We start from the raw sequence: 18,269 nt of genomic DNA on the forward strand, positions 1-18,269 counted from the left end.
CACTACTTTAGGACTAAACGGTTCCATCATCCCACATCCAGAGATACTTCCAGGCTACATCTTGACTTTGATTAAGAAACATTATTTTTAGTCATAGGAAAACAAAACTTAGGCGAAATAGAGCACTTTACATACAAAAACATCAGACGTTACTTCAACAAAACGCGGAGCGTGTCTGTCAGACCCGGAAGTGTTTGTACCTCCTCAATGACCCGGATGAACACGTGATCAATGTGACCTGCTGGATAACTCTGCTTTGACTTGTCTGGGAAAAATACACAATACATCATGTTTCTCACCACATGCAACTGTAAGTATCAGCCATTGAATCGGTGTATGTAATAAGTTGGATCATGATTAGGTGTGCGGTTAGTGGTAAATGTGAAGCTTGCTAGCATAAAACACGGTACTTTTGAACGTTTCATCGTCATATACGTCCAGGTTTCTTCCTCCTAAAGGGGAGCTTTCCTTGCCAATGTTTGGATTAAGGTTTTTCTCCTACTGGAGGAGTTTTTACCTGCCAGTATTTATGTTCAGTTTATGTAATAATTGCTCTGTGTTCATGTTCTAGTCTCTGGAAAGATCCTAGAGACAACTTCTGTTGTAATAGACGCTTTATAAATAACACTGAATTTAAATTTAATTGAAATTCTCTGATTGTTTTGTTATATTATATATATATATATATATATATATATATATATATATATATATATATATAGTGTATAGTATTATAATATAGGGGGAATATATTAATAAATATATAATAAATATATATTATATTAAATATTTTACATATATATTACATATTTTTGTTATATAAATAAAATTGAATTGAATTGAATACGTCCACAGCTGTTTAAACCGTGGATCACTGTGGTCATTTTAACGTTTCATAATTTATCATTATATCCATTCCTAAATGTACGTAGCCAACGGTAAGAAATTAATCACATTACTAAATAAAAATGATTGCTCGGAGCAATCAGCTGGGAAAGAAGTTTGTAAAAAAAAAAAAAAAAAAAAAAAGTAAAACGATTTTATTAACTCTTACATTTTAAGTTTTTCCTTTTACTATATCCACATGAATTCTTTAATTTTGTGTGAAATTCAAACATATTTTCTGCTCTTTTTCAGTGGCTAAAGCAAAATCTAAGTAAGTGAAATGACTACACTTCAGAATACACAGAATATCAACTAATAAAAGTCTTGAATGAAATGAGTGTGTTTGCCTGATGTTGACACCTGTCCTCCTGTCAGAACCATCCTGGTGCAGATGATGAGCGCTGCAGGAACTGGATTCTTCTTCAACACAAAGAGGAACCGGCTCAGAGAGAAGCTGGTGCTGCGTAAACACGACCCCTTCGGTGAGATCAACCTGCTCTCTGCTTTCATCTGTGTTGAACATGGATCTTTATTCATGTTTCTCTACATGATTCAAGAAATTCAGATTAGTTTAGTCTTGGTTAGAAATCAAGGTCAGTTCTGCCACAGCAAGAGCTGAAACAGAAAGATAGTAATTGATTTGATTCGATCCAATTCGATTCCGATATTGATTTGGGTTAGTGTTATTAAAACAGTTTTTTTGAGCTGTTACATGAATTATATAACTGTGTAGTTATGCAACATATGAATACTAGTATTATATTGAGATTCAACAGCAAGTTTTAGCAGCTAATGATGCTGTAAGGACCAATCACCTCCCAGAATGCTGATAGAACTGCTTTCAGAAACATCGTGGGTCAGAATTACCAAACAGATCCAGGGAGGAAACAGAGACGGATGAAATCGCTTTTATTTTTTCTATTTCGGTTTTTAATTTTTGAGTATTTGGTTTTTAGCATTTTATGCAAATGAAACCCCAAGACAGTATATAAAGTAATGAAATATAGACATTTTATGCAATTATAACTGAAAACCTTAATGTTTTCATTCTTTTAAACATATTTAAAGGCAAAAACATGACACTAGTTATTCCGGTGTCCAACAAAGCATTCCTTTTTTGGTCGTAAACAAAAAAATACAAGGAAGTGATAGAAGTAAACAGTAACGGCAGTTGTAGAGAGGAACTTTATCAGACTTGTTGTATCTTCCTATATTTGCATCTTATTAAACATTGAGTCGGTTCTGATGGAGGACAAAACAGATGTAAACAGTAGTGCCCTCATATGTATAAGGCACTTGTAAACAACTTAAATATTTCATAAAAAAATAATTGACTTGTCAGGCAGATCAAGAATTATCTTCAAGGATGTGTAGGTTCTGTTAATTCAAGAGCTCTGGGAATACTCAGGATCACAGTGCAAAAACATCCGCATGAGGATGTTTTTTTTTTATACATTTATTTATTTTTTAAATAGAATAGTGTGCATGATTATTTGTGGTGTTTGTCTCCATGCGGCTCTGTGATGGATCGGTAGGGCATGCTTAGGGCTACTGCCAAACGAAAGCTGGAATAGGCTCCCCAAATGGGATAAAAGCAAGTTTAAAGGATGAATGAATCTAAAAAAACTTTCAGATTTTTTTCTGCATTTACAAAAAAAACATGTTATGTAATTTTTCTACTATGATCCCACTGAAACAGTTGCATAGCTTGTAACTGTCTCCGTAAGACAGTTTTAACTACAGCATGTACGTTTCAGTCTTGCAGAATGAACAGCCTTATATAAATCTACACAGCAGAGGAAGCTGTATTCAGACTGGATTAATTGCATTTACTGTATTTGAAACTGCTGGCTAACTAAAACCTTTAATGTTATGTTCCAGCAACTTATCTGTATTAATGCAGCCTTTGTTTATGCTCATATAAGTTAAAATATTGAATGGTGGTAAAAGAGTATGTCTGCTTCTTGATGGATGTTCTTTCTGTCTTTGCAGTAAACAAGCATGTGCTGTTTTTTGAAAAGAGGAAGATCAGATCAATTTAACAATGGACACCCACATATGGACTACATGAAGCTGCAAAGTTTAAACACTGTTTATTGTCAAGGATTAAAGAAAGCATTGGTCAGTCAGCATTTCCGATTGGCTGTCTCACAGACAGATTTTTTTAAAATCTTTTTTTCCCCTTTTTTGATCAGTTAAAATCCCACAGCTCTCCAAACTGCAGCAGTTCAGCGTGAAGCCGTGACTCAATTTGAACATTTTCCATCATCACTTTAATTTAAAACTTGGTTGATGTTCCAAGCTGTTTGCTCACAGAATAATATCTTTTTGGTATCAATGGTTATGTAATGAACTCTGTTAACATAATTAAAATGTTTTCTGATATGAACTGTTTGGAGTAACTCAAATTATTTCAGTTTCTTAGTATACAGCAATTAGTAATTTTTATGTCTGACATTTTCATAAGTCACCACAAATACTGTTCATTGTAATGTTTTATCAAAGGTACGTAGTTTCATAAGATTATTCAGTGTCCAGCCATCCCAAACTTGGTCCATTAATCAGGAGTTTATGGCCTCTAATGAAACAGTTCGGCCGGTAGATCTTTTTTAAAAGGGAAAGACTTCTGTGTGCCAGCAGCTCTCACGCTCACTCCCGCCACCTGATTGGCTCTGCGTGCCATCTCCTCCAGATTCATCGTAGAGTGGTTTGCCATGTAAAATGCCAGTGCTCCGATGAAGCTATCTCCAGCTCCCTGAGGAAAACAATCAAACATTAATACATTAAATTAAACCTGCCGTGTAAACTTTCTCCATAGCCATGAAAGCTGCTTACAAGGAACATGTGGGCAAATAAATATGACATATGAAAATGTGTCTGTCGTATTTTTTTCTGGGGAAGAACAGAAACACTTGAGTTAACGCAATGAAAGGAAATTGACATTTTAAAACAGAATAAGCTTCATCAGTAGGGGGTGCTGTGGCATTTGTAGATCTCGTCTCTGGAAATCCTTGACGCAGACCAAACAGTTGGGATAAACACTTTGCACAAAGTTTTTCAGTCAGCTCTGTCATTAAAACATGTCTTTAGGGCTTTAATCATTGCATAATTCCAGTTACAGTAATATCTGAAAATACAGCATGATTTTCCCACAAATTCAGTTTAAAAAACATAACAGAGCACCTGGAAAAAAGAAAGAAAGCATTCTTAATATGGATTTAGTTAAAAAAAAATTTTTTTTTTACATAGATCCATAAACTGATGCAAAACAGAAGATTACATTTATAAGATTAAAAAAACAAAACAACAGCTCCAGATTGAAAATAAAATGAGATGAAGGGTTCATTGTTTTTGAAAGTCAGCAGAGCGACACGCGTCTGCTCTCTGGCTTCACCATTCCTACCAGCAGCTCTGGTTTGGGCTTCACTGAAGGCACATCAATCCTGCTCTTTCCCTGCTCCTCGATTGATAAAGATGGAATGTGCTGTAAAAGCCCTGAAGGTGGTTGGCTAGGAGTGGAGGGGGCTGTGGCTTGCTGATGGGAAAAGGCACAGTGGTATGTAGGGACATGCTCATGTTTAACCACAAATGGCTCCCCGATGCTGGTTCTCACAAGCCTGTTCCATTACTCATCACCTTGCGTCTGAACAGAGTTCATTGGATGTTTTCTGGGCACCTTTGTAATAACCCTGACCCCCACCCCCCCAACAAAAAACTGCCTAAAAGAAACCCTTTAGTCACAATGTCAGTGATGGTTTGTTCGTTGTTTGGAGATGAGTAAATGGCATCAAGTTCAAATAAAAACTGACGAGCTCATGCCTTCTTGAGACGGGTCTAAACAGGCTCCTCTGTTCAGTCACTTGCAGTCTTTTGTGTGTGTGTGTGTGTGTGTGTGTGTGTGTGTGTGTGTGTGTGTGTGTGTGTGTGTGTGTGTGGCAGTGGGGTGTTGGTTTGACATTTTAAAGACAAATATTTAACCCTCCCCCACCACTCTCAACACTGATGTACAATGCGGAGATGCAAGGACGAGTGAGATCAGAGATGAAACTTCTCACATGCCTGATGGATTTCCATTTTAAACCCATGCCGTGTTTGTATCAGTCTGGTCGCTGGGCTGGGCCCCGCACCAGCCGGGGTCAGGGAGGGGAAACACTATCTGCAGCTTTAAACGGGCATCGTGTTGTTGAAACTTTTAAGTTATTACTGAAAAAATGCAAATAAAAAAAAAAGATGAAAATGTTAATAGGGTGTTTAATTGAACATTTGATAATATCAGCTTTGAGGAAAAAGTCACAGTTTGAAACAATCAAAACTAATTGTTAGTTTGCAGTCTAAAATTATTTGAAAATATTTCCAACTTGGTAAGATTGCCGTTCCAAATTGTTAAAGAAAGAAGGTAATTAATTCCCTAGTGGGCCATAATTCAGCTGCTGGGAGTAACAATTGCCAGTTAATATTCAGGGAACTCTGTGTAAAGAATCAGTGTGAGAAAGAAGTGAAGGTCACAACATTTTTGGACCAGTAATTGTCCAAACTTTGACCAGGACAAGCAGATGCACCGTTGTGACAGTTTATCATAGCTTTTTGTGTCTCAGTCCTTACATTGTATCAAGACCTTGACCTTGACGCCCACAGTGCGTGTGAGGGTGTGTTTCACATTTAAACAATGTTGCTTACTTAATCTGTAGCTGGACGGTGAATGATAATATGTAATATTTGCAATGTTTGTTCACGATTTAAGCACTAAATGAAACTCTGTCCTGTTTGCTCTGTTAGTGTGGCTCATTGGTGGTAAAAGCTTTTCTCTCTGTTACTCCCTCTGCTCAGTTATTTAGGGAGGAATGGTCCAAAATTCCAAAGTTATTGGATAATGGACAAAGGCTTTTTGTAAAATAAATAAATACATTTATTTAAAACATGAGACAACATACTCATTTTGCACCAAATTAAACTGTTTTCTCAAATTTTAATTTTGGCAAAGTTATGGCACCACTGGAACTGAGTAATCAGAGCAGACTGTACTTTTGGGAGGCAGCAAGTATTTGTCCCCATTTTGGCTATTCTTTGATATCCAAATTTTGAAAACTGTTCACAGCAAAGTTGTGAACAGTAGGCGTCTCACAGACCAGATATAATTTCATTTTAGGGTTAAGAAATCAGTTCTTCACATGGTAAAATTGGTGTTAACCTTTCACCTTCATATTTTGTCTCTGTCTCTGTGTGTATGTGTGTGTGTTTGTGGTGGTTGGGTTGGGGGACTGATAAATATTATGTTTTAAAATATATAAAATATTTTCATGTTTCCAGAACAAAACATCTTCAAAATATATGATCTTAAACTACATATAAAATAAAAAAATAAAAAACACACCGTCCACACAAGACAGTGTGTGCATGGATAAACTTTCTGTTTCTCTTGATTCCGTCTAGATTCATTGGGTTTAAATTGGGTTTTATTTATCCATTTATCCATCTTGAAAGGATCCTTGAATCTCCCCTCCCAGGAATAAATGGGTGACTTTTGTGTAGCAAAACCATCAACTTCCTGTTTTAGAGGGAATGACGCAGGTGGCATTAGACATCCATCCACAAAACTTGTGTTACGTGACGACAGTTTTTAAGTGTATTCAGTACAAATGCCAGGCTGATCTGATTAAATACAGGACATAATGTGACCAAAATAATGTTCCTTGATCAGAAAGTGGCACTTTGGAGTTATTTCAAAATGGTCAAATCCACTTGTTCAGAGTGGAAGCCTCGTAGGAGTTTGGGTTCAGATTGAACAACGCATGGGCAAGTTAGAAGCTTTCCATTCATGGCAAAGCATTGAAATTTGCCACGTCACCATGGGAAGGTCCTCTGATAAAAGTAATTTTTATCAAATGATTAGCTTCATCAACCTCTTACACAAAAAATGTGACCAGGTTTGACATCTTTTTGACCATCACGTCAGAACAGTCACATCAAAACGTCAAGTTAGTCACTTCCTGTTGCCACTAGGGGGCGCTATGAATATAACTAAATATGACCACAAACCTACTAATTCATAATAATTATAATATAATTTATGATAATAATAAACAGTGTGAAAATAATAATAATAATGATTATAAAAAAACGTGCGAAAACAAGGTACTCGCAACATTGGTTCTCGGGCCCTAATAATAATATCAAACAGTGCAAAAACAATAAGGTCATGGGTAGGTACCCTCTTGGGCCCTAAATAGTTGACAAAAATAGTTTCTTTCTTCAACCTTACTACAATCATTTATCGTAGTACATGAAATATCTAAATAAGTATCCATAATTTCATGAAACAAAAGTTGCTCACTTAACTGTGTGAGCAACCATGCGTTCCTTTCTTTGTGTTAATAAGAACGTCTCCTTCAGTGACACTGGCATGTGACACGACTGGATCACATGAAAGACGCTCAACAATGCTGACAAGTTCTATCCTTTTGGCTTGCCGCCGCTGCCCTCGACACACTTTGTTGAAGGTTAGATCTGGAGGCCTGTCAATCAAGTGACACAAGCACTTGCTGAAGATGAGCCGTGATGCTCTGGCCGGCCGGCCTCGTCTGCCGAGCCTCGACCTCTACCCACTTTCCTCTGCCTCTTCTCTGCTCGCACTCACACGGAACTTAGGAATCATGACGGCAGTCACCCCTGCGAGAACCCGCCAGATTAACAGTATGCTGTGAGAACTTCTCTGCAGCAGTTTCATGTTGTGGAGAGAGAACGTGCATTAAGTTGTATAAACTGATGAGAGCCAGTGAAACGTTCAGATAAACTGCATTAGAATCAGAGGTGGGTAGGGTAGCCAAAAATTGTACTCAAGTAAGTACTGTTACTTCAGAATAATATGACTCAAGTAGGAGTACAAAGTAGTCATCCAAATAATTACTTGAGTAAAAGTAAAAAAGTACTTGGTGAAAAAACTACTCAAGTACTGAGTAACTGTTGAGTAACATCTGATTTTTTTTTTTTAACACAACCATTCAAACAGACAAAAGTACAAAATAATCATCTTCAGGCAAATTAAATCAATAAAATAATAAAATAAATTAAAATTTATAAAAAATATCTTAAATTAAAATAATTTTAAAGTAAATTCAAGTACTTTAATAAATAATGAAATAAATAAAATAATAACAGAATAAAAAAATAAATTAAGCACATGTAGCACAAAATTTCAAGCCTTTGTACTTTTCTTTTTTAACCAGGCAGAACTAGAACAAACATGAACTCATAGAAACTCTGTGTGTGTTTGAGTCTGTGTAAATGTGACAAAACATGCAAAAACAAACATTTTTCCCAAAGAATCACTCAGTGATGTCATGGGATTGACGCGTACGTGGATAAAAGGGATAAAAGAAAAGTAACAGCTCAACGTAGCCTAATGTAGCGGAGTAAGAGTAACAGTTTATTCTTCACAAATCTACTCAAGTAAAAGTAAAAAGTATAGTGATTTAAAACTACTCCTAAAAGTACAAAATTTCACAAAACTTACTCAAGTAAATGTAACAGAGTAAATGTAACTCGTTACTACCCACCTCTGATTAGAACAAGCTGACCTATTAACACAACAGAAGTTAGTAAGAAAGTCAGGCGGTTAATTAAAACTGCTGGATAGAAAAAACTTGGAAAAACTGCATAAATGTTTTTACACTTCTGGAAAACTGATGATGAAAGACAACTGTGACTAAGAGCACTGGAAACACATGTGGCTAAAGATGAGTAAATAAAAGGAACTGTGAGTTGTTTCTGAACACAGGGGGTTACCACAATTCCTCTGGGAGAACATAGTTACAGAAGTTGCTGGTAAAAATGATCAGTTAGCATTGTCCACAGTGCTTTCTATCCACTGGAGTCTATTGTGTTAATATTTGCAGTGTATGTATTAACCTTTGTTTGAGATTTGACTGCCACTTTTTAAATATTGACCTCTCATTATGCCATGCCTGCATTTCTGACACAGTCTTTTAATACCTGATATAAGGACAGTTTAGCCTCAAAGATCCAAAGTCAGTTAATGTTTCCCATATGCCATCAATTACATTTGCTCCATGTGTAATACCATGTGTGTGTCGATCATCATTTTAAATGAGTTGCCAAATAAAAAATAAAGCCTCAAAAATGTAAATTTTGATTCAATCAGGTTTTAAACATTATTGTCCTGCTCTGTTCTTTTTCAAGTACAGTCACTTCTTTTTGAGGCAAAAATCAAGGTGGCGATGACCAGACGGCACATTTGAGGCTTAAGAGAAATGGTTTAAAAAAATATTAGAAAATTGCTGAGTGCTTGCTTTTTTTTCTTTTTTTTTTTTTTTTTTTACTGGAAACAATGACTGATAACGGCAAGGGTTAAAAATAATCACAAAGACCTTTTCGATGTTCCTCACATGACTGACATTACTGTTTTCTTTCCGCTTAGTGAATACGACTGTTATTTATAACCATGTGTAAAATATCTGCTGACCAAACATTAAGAAACATGGTTGATGCATGTTTTCTAACATTGTAAGTTGTAAAGTTCATCAATATGTCTGACAGTTGGATGGAAATACGCACACACACACACACACACACCGACACGGACAAAAAAAACCCAACAGAAAATAAAAAAATGATTGAAAAGATAGCCTCAGGAGTTAGACTCTTAACTGAGGGGCAACGATGAATTGTAGCAGTTTCCTCGCCTTGAATCTTCCAGTAACTCAGCTGAGGATGAAGTACTGGGAGGTAAAGGGCTGGATGGGGTGAAAAAACAAAAATCAACTGGACCAGTTGGACCACTTGCGTCTTTGATCCATGTGTTGTGCTTCTTGTGTGTTCAACGGTGATCAAAATGACTATGAAGTGGTCGAGGCCGAACATTTGGGTTGCTCGACAACAGCTGCTGCATCATGTGCAGACAATTATAACATGATGATGTGGCAGTTTTCTGCTTGTGTCATGCTGACCTGCAGCCAGAAAAGTTGAGGAATGTAAAGCTCAGGAGGGATTCTCTTACCCCGAGCTTTCAGGAAGGAATCATGCCATCGCTTCTCACGTATCCTCTCATTGGAGAAGACTGGGAATAATTTGCTTGTCCAGACCAACCGGGATGCTGTAATGTCTGGTTTAGACACTACCGTCTACCTAACAGACCTCCCAGCGCAGTGGAAACCTAGGCCACCCAAGTCCTGCTGGGGCTAGGAGGTGCTGGGTGTGTGTGTGTGTGTGTGTCCGTGTGTGTGTGTCCGTGTGTGTGGTGAAATCACATTTATCTGTCTACATAAAACAGGGTCAGATCTCAGCAAGGGAAGCCTGCCTTCACTATAAGACAAAAGAGATCTGCCTTTTCCGTCAGATTCTTTGCTTCTTAATTTGTTTAGAGACTAGTGAAAGTATTTTACAGCTTGCAAATAAATATTTTTATTTTAATTAATTGACTGATTGAAACCTTTATTGTCCCCCTCTGGGGAAAATTAGTTGCCAAACAGCTCATGACATTCAAAAGAGGAAGACAAACAGAAAAACTGAGTCAACAATGCAACAATACACTGCAAAAACTCAAAATCTTACCAGGAATATTTGTCTTATTTCTAGTTAAAATGTCTAATTTTTATTCAAAAAATCTCATTACACTTAAAACAAGAGTCATTACCAGAAAAATAACTTATTTGAGAATTTTCACCTGTTTCAAGTAAATTTTCACTTGAAATAAGTAGAAAAATCTGCCAGTGGAACAAGATTTATCTTCTTATTACAAGCAAAAAAATCTTGTTCCACTGGCAGATTTTTCTACTTATTTTAAGTGAAAATCTACTTGAAACAGGTGAAAATTGTTGTTTTTTCCAATGATGAGTCTTGTTTTAAGTGTAATGATAAATCAATTTTTCTAACTAAAAATGAGACATTTTAACTAGAAATAAGACAAATATTCTTGTTAAGATATTGAGTTTTTGCTGCTGGTCCAACAAACACGAAGTGCTGGTAATAAATAAAAATAAATATTAATACATATTATTAATTAAATAAATATTGAAATTTGTTTTACGTTTGGAAACTGCGATTGCACTTCTTGGCCATCGTACATTTAGCACTTCATTATTCCACCAGAGTTGGACCAAAGTGGAAAATGGTCAAAGTGGGGTTTGGGTTATTTTCTACCACCTGTGCCTAGTGAACAGTAGCCTGGCTAAAAAAAGCGAAAAGCCGCAGGTTCGTCATTGTGCTGATGTTTATGACAAAGATTTCCATTTACGTTCCGAAGCAGTCACAGCAAGAGCATGTAATCTTTCATCATCTCAGATAATTATGCGAGAAAGAAAAAAAATATCACCAAGATAATCATAACCAGTTACCAGAACAAGCAGAAAAGTGAGTGATTACATGCCATTTGTTTTTTCCCCTCTCCAGTTAAAAAACTAAAAAAAAAAAAACTAAACAGAGAGTCTTACTGGAAGAGAGATTATGATGTCCAAAACAGTTAAACATAACAGGATTTATGGGGCCATCAAAGAACAGAAGTATGTGTGTTTGTGTGCGTGTAAGTGGGGGGACATGCAGCAGGCCCGACCACAGCTCTGTGCTGACTGAGGCAGAGCCGGGAGGTGAGTCATGGGAGAGCCGGGGGAGGGTGGGGGGGTGGGGGTGAGGGATGGGTGGGGGTGTGAGGGTGCTGCGTAAGTCTCCTCAGAGCTATCGAGGAGTAAAGACACTGAATAAGACTAGTTGTGCGCATCTGCTCGTGAAAGCAATGAAGAGGTCACTTACTCTGCAAGAAGCACTGCAAAAACTCAAAATCTTAACAAGAATATTTGTCTTATTTCTAGTTAAAATGTCTCATTTTTAGTAAAAAAAAATCTCATTACACTTAAAACAAGACTCATCACTGGAAAAAAACAACAATTTTCACCTGTTTCAAGTAGATTTTCACTTAAAATAAGTAGAAAAATCTGCCAGTGGAACAAGATAAGACAAGATAAATCAGATTTTTCTACTTATTTCAAGTGAAAATTTACTTGAAACAGGTGAAAATTGTCAAATAACAAGTTATTTTTCTGGTAATGACTCTTGTTTTAAGTGTAATGATATTTTTTGACTAAAAATTAGACATTTTAACTAGAAATAAGACAAATATTCCTGGTAAGATTTTGAGTTTATGCAGTGAGACTTTGAGCTTTGTTCTTGAAAAAAGACCTGTGATAACAAGTAGATGGTGATTTATAGTCCACACAACCTTCCCATTTTTCCCTCATCGCTTCAAACTCTAGATTCAATCTTAATGCATTTTTTTTGCTGTTTCTTTATGGTTGTTTTTATTCCTTTAAGAGTATCAGATGTGGTATAAATGTACAGCTAAGATCACATGTTCATAAAAAAATAATGAAGATTGCAATTATTTTAAAATAATTGCAAAAAAAACTATAAGGAAAGTATCATGTACTTCAAGCACAAAGTTTCAATTACACAAATAATTAAAGGTAAAGTAAAAGTTAATAAATTAAAAGTTCTGACTGAAATAGTGATTAATACCACTGATGTGTTTTGAATAAGCACAACTTTCATCTTATGCTGCAAGAATTCTCTTCAAAACAATGAAAAAGATAATCTTAACATTGAAGAAAATGGACAAAAACATTGTCTTTGACAAATTATTGCATTTACAACTACTGCTGTTGAGAAAATCATTCAGATGATGAAGGCAGCAGTTGATCATTGAAATGATTATTCAGGGGCAAAGCCTCCATGTAATGCAGTAATGCATAATGATAGTGCATTACAACTACAGCATATTAATGAGGTCAAAAATGGCTGTAAATTAGATTTTGATTACTTTAGATTGACTGGTTACATCACATCCAGCGCTGCCAGAGACGTGTAAATCAAATCAACTCAAAACTTATCTATATAGCCCTTTTCATACAAGAAAATGCAGCACAAAGTGCTTAACGGTAAAAACCAAATCAATCCCACCGATCCACTCACCATCATTCCTCACCAACCCTAATCCTTATCAATAATAAAACACAATCGAAAGGAAATCAATCAAAAAGAAGTAATAACATGGAAAACATTGCTGGGCTCAGAAGAACCAGTGAGGGAACAATATCACAGGATCACAGCTGTCTGTGTTAGGAGGCGGCTGCTGCAGCTGGGGGCCAGACTGCATGGTAGGGGGCCACAGGGGGACCACGGGGGGCACAGGGGGGGCCACGGCCCACCATCAGAGAGCCAAACACCAACTCTGCTGGATGAATGGATGAACCCAACACAACCCAGGGACGAGCGGAGCCAGCAACCACAGTCAACCCCCCTCCCAGTGCAGAGGACTCCCACTGAGGGAACACTGGAGTTAAAAAGTATGAAAAATATAAAAATAAGAGTAATAAATAAATATAAAAAAATTAAAGAGCGATAGATAAAAATAGTAATAATAAATCATAATAGAAATAGACAAATAAGTACCGTATTTTCTGGACTATAAGCCGCTACTTTTTTCATAGGTTTTGAACCATGAGGCTTATACAAAGGTGCGCTCAGAGCACTCTAACCGGAATTAGAATCAAAACTAAGACAAAATAAATGCAAAGAAGAATATGCTACTTCTTCTTTAGCAGATAGAAGTAGGTAGAAGCAGATTTCAAACAGATAAATAAATACCAGTTATTTTCTCTTGGTTCTGTCCCGTTTTAATCAGCAAAGTTGCTGCCGTGTTAAAAGACACTGTTAGGAAAGGATCTATTTAGGTACAAACATGTACATCATTTACAGTTCAAAATCCGTCTGTACATGTAGTAAATATCTAATCTAACAACATAAATATCTGCGGCTTGCATATCTTTTTTTTTTTAAATAGAGCAGATGCGGCTTGTATGCAGGTGCGGCTTGTACAGTATATCTTTTTTTAATTATTTTTTAAATATAGAGCGGATGAAAAGAAAATACGGTAGATAAATAACATATTGGCAATAAAAGACAGTACACCGTGTTAAAAAAACTAAATCTAAGATAGAAAGGGGACATTAGTTAAAAGCCAGATTAAAAAAGTAGGTCTTGAACCTGTTTTTAAAAAATTGAATTTTCTCTGCAGCACTCAGGTTCTCTGGTAGGCTGTTAATAAACGTGGGGCGTAATATTGGAAAGGAGAATTTTAAGAAGGCTGGTGCCGGGGATAAAAACCTGTTTTAAACATGGAATATGGCGAGGAATAAAACTATGGAATAAAACTATGCCCAGTCAAAAATGACACCCAGGTTCTTCACTTGATCAGATGTCTTTGAAAATAGAACATGCCATTTTGACAAATGTTTCTCTGTCTTAGCTTTGAGACCGATAACAAAAATTTCAGTTTTGTCCTTATTGAGTTTTTCAGCTATCCATGATTTAATATCTAAAATACAATAAAAAAGTTATTCAATTGGCCATATGTCTCCAGCAGACATGGCAATGTATAGCTGTGTGTCATCAGCATAGCTGTGAAAATGAATGCTATTAATGACATCCTCAAGTGGAAGCATTTATAAATTAAAAAGAATTGCGCAAAAAGCGTTTCCATTGCACTTTTGTGATAAACTGGATTATCAAATTTCCTAAAAAAAACACATAAAAGTGTAAAAATTCTTTTTGAAAATTAGAGCCACTGTTTGAGCCATTTTGCGCAAATCTACGGGTGATGGAAATCCAACTATAGAGGCTGGTGTAAGGTGACTCAACTCATGCTCAGCCTCATTTAAGAATTAGAATCAGTTAAGGGAAGTAGTAGTCACTGATATCTACAAAAACATCACTGTAGCACGACTCCCCTCATCCTTCTTCAATTGGTAGGACAACCAATGTTTCAATCAGATAATTTCCTTAGAAATTCTTCAAAGGTGATCATGGAGAAACATTCTACTCATAGTCTACACCCACTTATTCCTGTTTAGGGTTATGGGGATCTGCTGGAACCTATTCCAGCTTTCTTTAGGCGAAAGGCAGCGCTATACCCTGGACAGGTCACTAGGGAACTGCAGAGTTTTCTATTTGAATTTTTGTTACTTTTCAATAATGTTGAGAGTGCTTCTACACTTGTCAGAACATCCTAATACTTATTTAAAGAATGCACTCAGAAAAAAAGTTACATTTACTGCTAATAATATATAATAAAAATTAAAATACAACATAAAATGTATTCAATGCATTGAATAAAATAGGTAGACTGTAAAGGACCAAATCTTAAAATAGTGTATATATCTGGACATGTAGCTGTGATATATTGCAGTATCAATGTGCATTTAGAACCATAAATATCTGGACACTGATAGGGTTTTCATGATTTTGCCTTTTTCCTGGAACAACCTCTACCATCAACGTTTTGTCGACATTATGGGTTTTAGACAAAAATTTGGCAAACTGTTTTACGTACATGTACATGTACAGTACATATCAAACCGTAACGTTATTGACACACAGGAAGTGAAGAAGCGGGAGACTGTTTAGCCAATCAGAATGCAGAACACAAGGCACTATGCAAATCCATGAAGCAGCGAGATGTGAAAGGTGAACCGCGTTATAGCGAGGGATTAATGTATATGTAAACACTCAGGCATAACTTGTGTTTCATATGGTCTGGTTAGTAACTTCCTTTTGGAGATTAATAAAGTATTTTTTAATTGAATCAAATAATCATTTTTGATTTGTTCTTACTTTATAAAATTCACTTTGAGATTCATGCAACTGGTTTCAAGTAGTGTAAAACTAAGTTAAAGTAGATTCTTTTAGTGCTCCTCAAAAACAAAACTCTAAAAACCCGAGCAGCTCTGTATGGTGGTGTCCCCTGCCAGACACCAGAAGGATTCACAGGCTGGGAAGAGGGAATGCAGACACTTCACTGAAGTCGCCAGAGCTTGGTAGATGGGTATAGATGATAAACAGCTTTTCAGCCAAATTGTTTATGGCTTTGCACCTGGTGCAAATGAAGCATGCTTTTAGCACAGAAAAAGTGAAATGCTGAAGTATTTAAGGGAGTGCACGTCACACATCAGCTATGTATGCACTATGGACCACATTGTGTAACTCCAATACAATTCTGGTTAGGTGAAGATCTGATTTGACAACTTACATTCATAATTGTTAACTTGAATCAGATCTTCCTGTGGAAGCGATAGCTCTCTAAACCAGATACAATTCAGTGTGTGCGATTTCTATCAACAAGAAACGAAAACATAATATTTCTGAGAGAATAGTGAAGCATGAGATATGATCTGAGCAGAATACAAACAGCTGAAAATGGACGCGATCTCAGCTATGTCTATGTTGACATTCACCTCCAAAGGATGGAACTTCAACATGTGAAAAGATCAAGGACTTCTGTCACTTTCCTTCACTTTTGCTGAATGACTGTTGCCATGCTGGCAGTGCAGGTTGATGGCAACAATGCTCAGTGGATACACATATGTGAGGAGCCTAAAGGATTTTGATATGTTCATTTATCGCTCATGTTACAAGGCCAGATATCTGATATAAACTTAGCAAAAAAAGTACGGATATTTATGTCTATCTGGCATCAGACTTCTCCATTCACATTCAACCTTTGAAAATGGAAAACCTTTTGACCATATCGAGTCTCTCTTGAGAATTTGAGAGCGTGTCTCAATAGGCGTGTTTCCATTACACTTTTGTGCAAAAGAAAATCAAATCTCTGAATCTATGACAGAGGTAGCACTGAAGGGGAATAAGTGAATAAGAGCAATTCTTGTAACTTTCCGTATCTCTTCCTGTGAGACTTCTCTTAAAAAAACAACAAAAAAAGAAAATCTCAATGTGGAAGATGGACAAAAATATCTTTAGTCTTTGTCAAATTATTGCGATTGCATCAACTGCTGTTTAGATAATGAGATGATGGATGGAGTGGATGATCATTCAAATAATTATTCAGAGACAAAGCCCTTCTGTAATGCATCATAATTAAGTAGCTTTATACCACAACTGCATCATAGTAATGAGGCCAAAAACAGCTGGAAACAAGGTTTTGATTACTTTAGATTTATTGGCCTATAAAATATAAATAAAAATGTTCGGCAAATGGCCAGTGCAAATGGCAGACATTGATTTAAATGCATGTTGCAACAAAGCAAATAATGTTGAAACTTTTTTAGGAAATGCATTGGCATTGCTAGATTACAGTCCAGATTTAAACCCTTTAAAAAAATCTATATATATATATATATGTATATTTTTTTTATGTCAAGGAACTCAAGCTATTATAAATATTCGAAGAAGTGCACCACAGCATGACTTTTTCATAATCCCATAATGTTTTCCCTCTCATTTGCCTTTACTTGGGGATTTATCCTTCACAAGTTTCCTTCTAATATACTTTATTCTTCTTACACTGGAGATCTGTGCAGCAATTTTCTGTTCATAATTAAATAAAAATGATTGTCATAATTGACAATCATTTGTATTTAATCCGTTAAACTTCTGTTAATTGTTATAGTTAATGTAAGACTCTTTTTGTCAAGGGCCCCATTCAAGTCACATAATAATATTAAACCTCCTACATAACTGAATGCCATTAACTTACAGAAGAAAAAACATGAAATTATCCAAACTGAGAAACTGGAAAAAGAGATTAGAATAAATATCTGCTTTAAAAATGATTACTATTTATAAAAATGATGCAGTTTGAGTTTCTGTTTGATTAGTTGGCTCTGCATTTCAGCTAAGCGACCAAAGTACTAGAATATAAGTTTTAAAAATGAATAAAAAGCATTCAAGTGTCAATTCATCCTGATATAATATAAATGAGGCTAAGAAAAGTTCACAACAAAATACTGATGCAAAGAATAAAATGATAGATGATGATAATCAGACATAAATGGTATTCTTACAGTGGTATCCACAGGTGTAACGGGAGTAGCTGGAACATGTGTTGAGGTGGAGTCTTGTGCCTTGAGCACCACACAGCCTTGGGGTCCCAAAGTGACGATGACCGCCCCACAGCCTCGCTGCAGCAGCACCTGAGCAGCGCCATGTGCTTCCTCCACATTAGTTACCGTGCAACCCGTGAGAAGCTCTGCCTGCAAGGAAACACATCTTTTATAAGTCAAGGAACCATGATAATCAGGGGTTAAGAATTACAGCACAATGAAAGCTGGAGAAAAATCTGCACTAGCGTGGGATGCTATGAGTGTATATGAAAACTGCATAATGGAAAGTCCCCAAAGCAAAACCCAGTGCCAGGTGCTGTGTGCAACATGCAATTAATGAAAGAAACAGCAACCTCTTCTACCTTCTTGTTTAAAAAGAAATCTGTTGTCATTTAATAAACAAAAATAAAAAATATAACAAATACATGTCCACACATCTTTAATCAGTAGTGTATTAGTTGAGCTTATTGTTGTGTGTTAACA

General features: G+C 36.2%; 2 protein-coding genes across 2 annotated transcripts in view; one reads left to right on the top strand and one right to left on the bottom strand.

The window, feature by feature from the left end:
• The first annotated feature begins 266 nt into the window (after window positions 1-266).
• Window positions 267-3,274, top strand: mrpl33 (mitochondrial ribosomal protein L33). Its single transcript, XM_061744408.1, has 4 exons — window positions 267-310; window positions 1,138-1,156; window positions 1,261-1,367; window positions 2,878-3,274. The coding sequence occupies exons 1-4, from the start codon at window positions 289-291 to the stop codon at window positions 2,925-2,927; spliced, it is 198 nt and encodes a 65-aa protein (XP_061600392.1). The 5' UTR covers window positions 267-288; the 3' UTR covers window positions 2,928-3,274.
• rbks (ribokinase) overlaps window positions 2,953-18,269 on the bottom strand; it is a 60,862-nt gene continuing 45,545 nt past the window's right edge. Inside the window, exons 8-9 of the mRNA XM_061744407.1 lie at window positions 17,748-17,936; window positions 2,953-3,640 (exon numbers count right to left, since the gene is read on the bottom strand). Coding sequence (XP_061600391.1) covers window positions 3,464-3,640; window positions 17,748-17,936 — 366 coding nt within the window. The 3' untranslated portion in view covers window positions 2,953-3,463. The remainder of the gene's footprint in view (window positions 3,641-17,747; window positions 17,937-18,269) is intronic.

This window comes from Cololabis saira, chromosome 16 (assembly GCF_033807715.1).
Source record: "Cololabis saira isolate AMF1-May2022 chromosome 16, fColSai1.1, whole genome shotgun sequence".
NCBI lineage: Eukaryota > Metazoa > Chordata > Actinopteri > Beloniformes > Belonidae > Cololabis > Cololabis saira.

What these genes read in the sequence shown, in the direction of transcription:
- mrpl33 (XM_061744408.1), top strand. Translation starts at nt 289, where the DNA reads ATGTTTCTCACCACATGCAACT. An exon ending in GCGTAAACACGACCCCTTCG is followed by an intron (nt 1,368 to 2,877) that starts GTGAGATCAACC and finishes CTGTCTTTGCAG; the next exon opens with TAAACAAGCATGTGCTGTTT.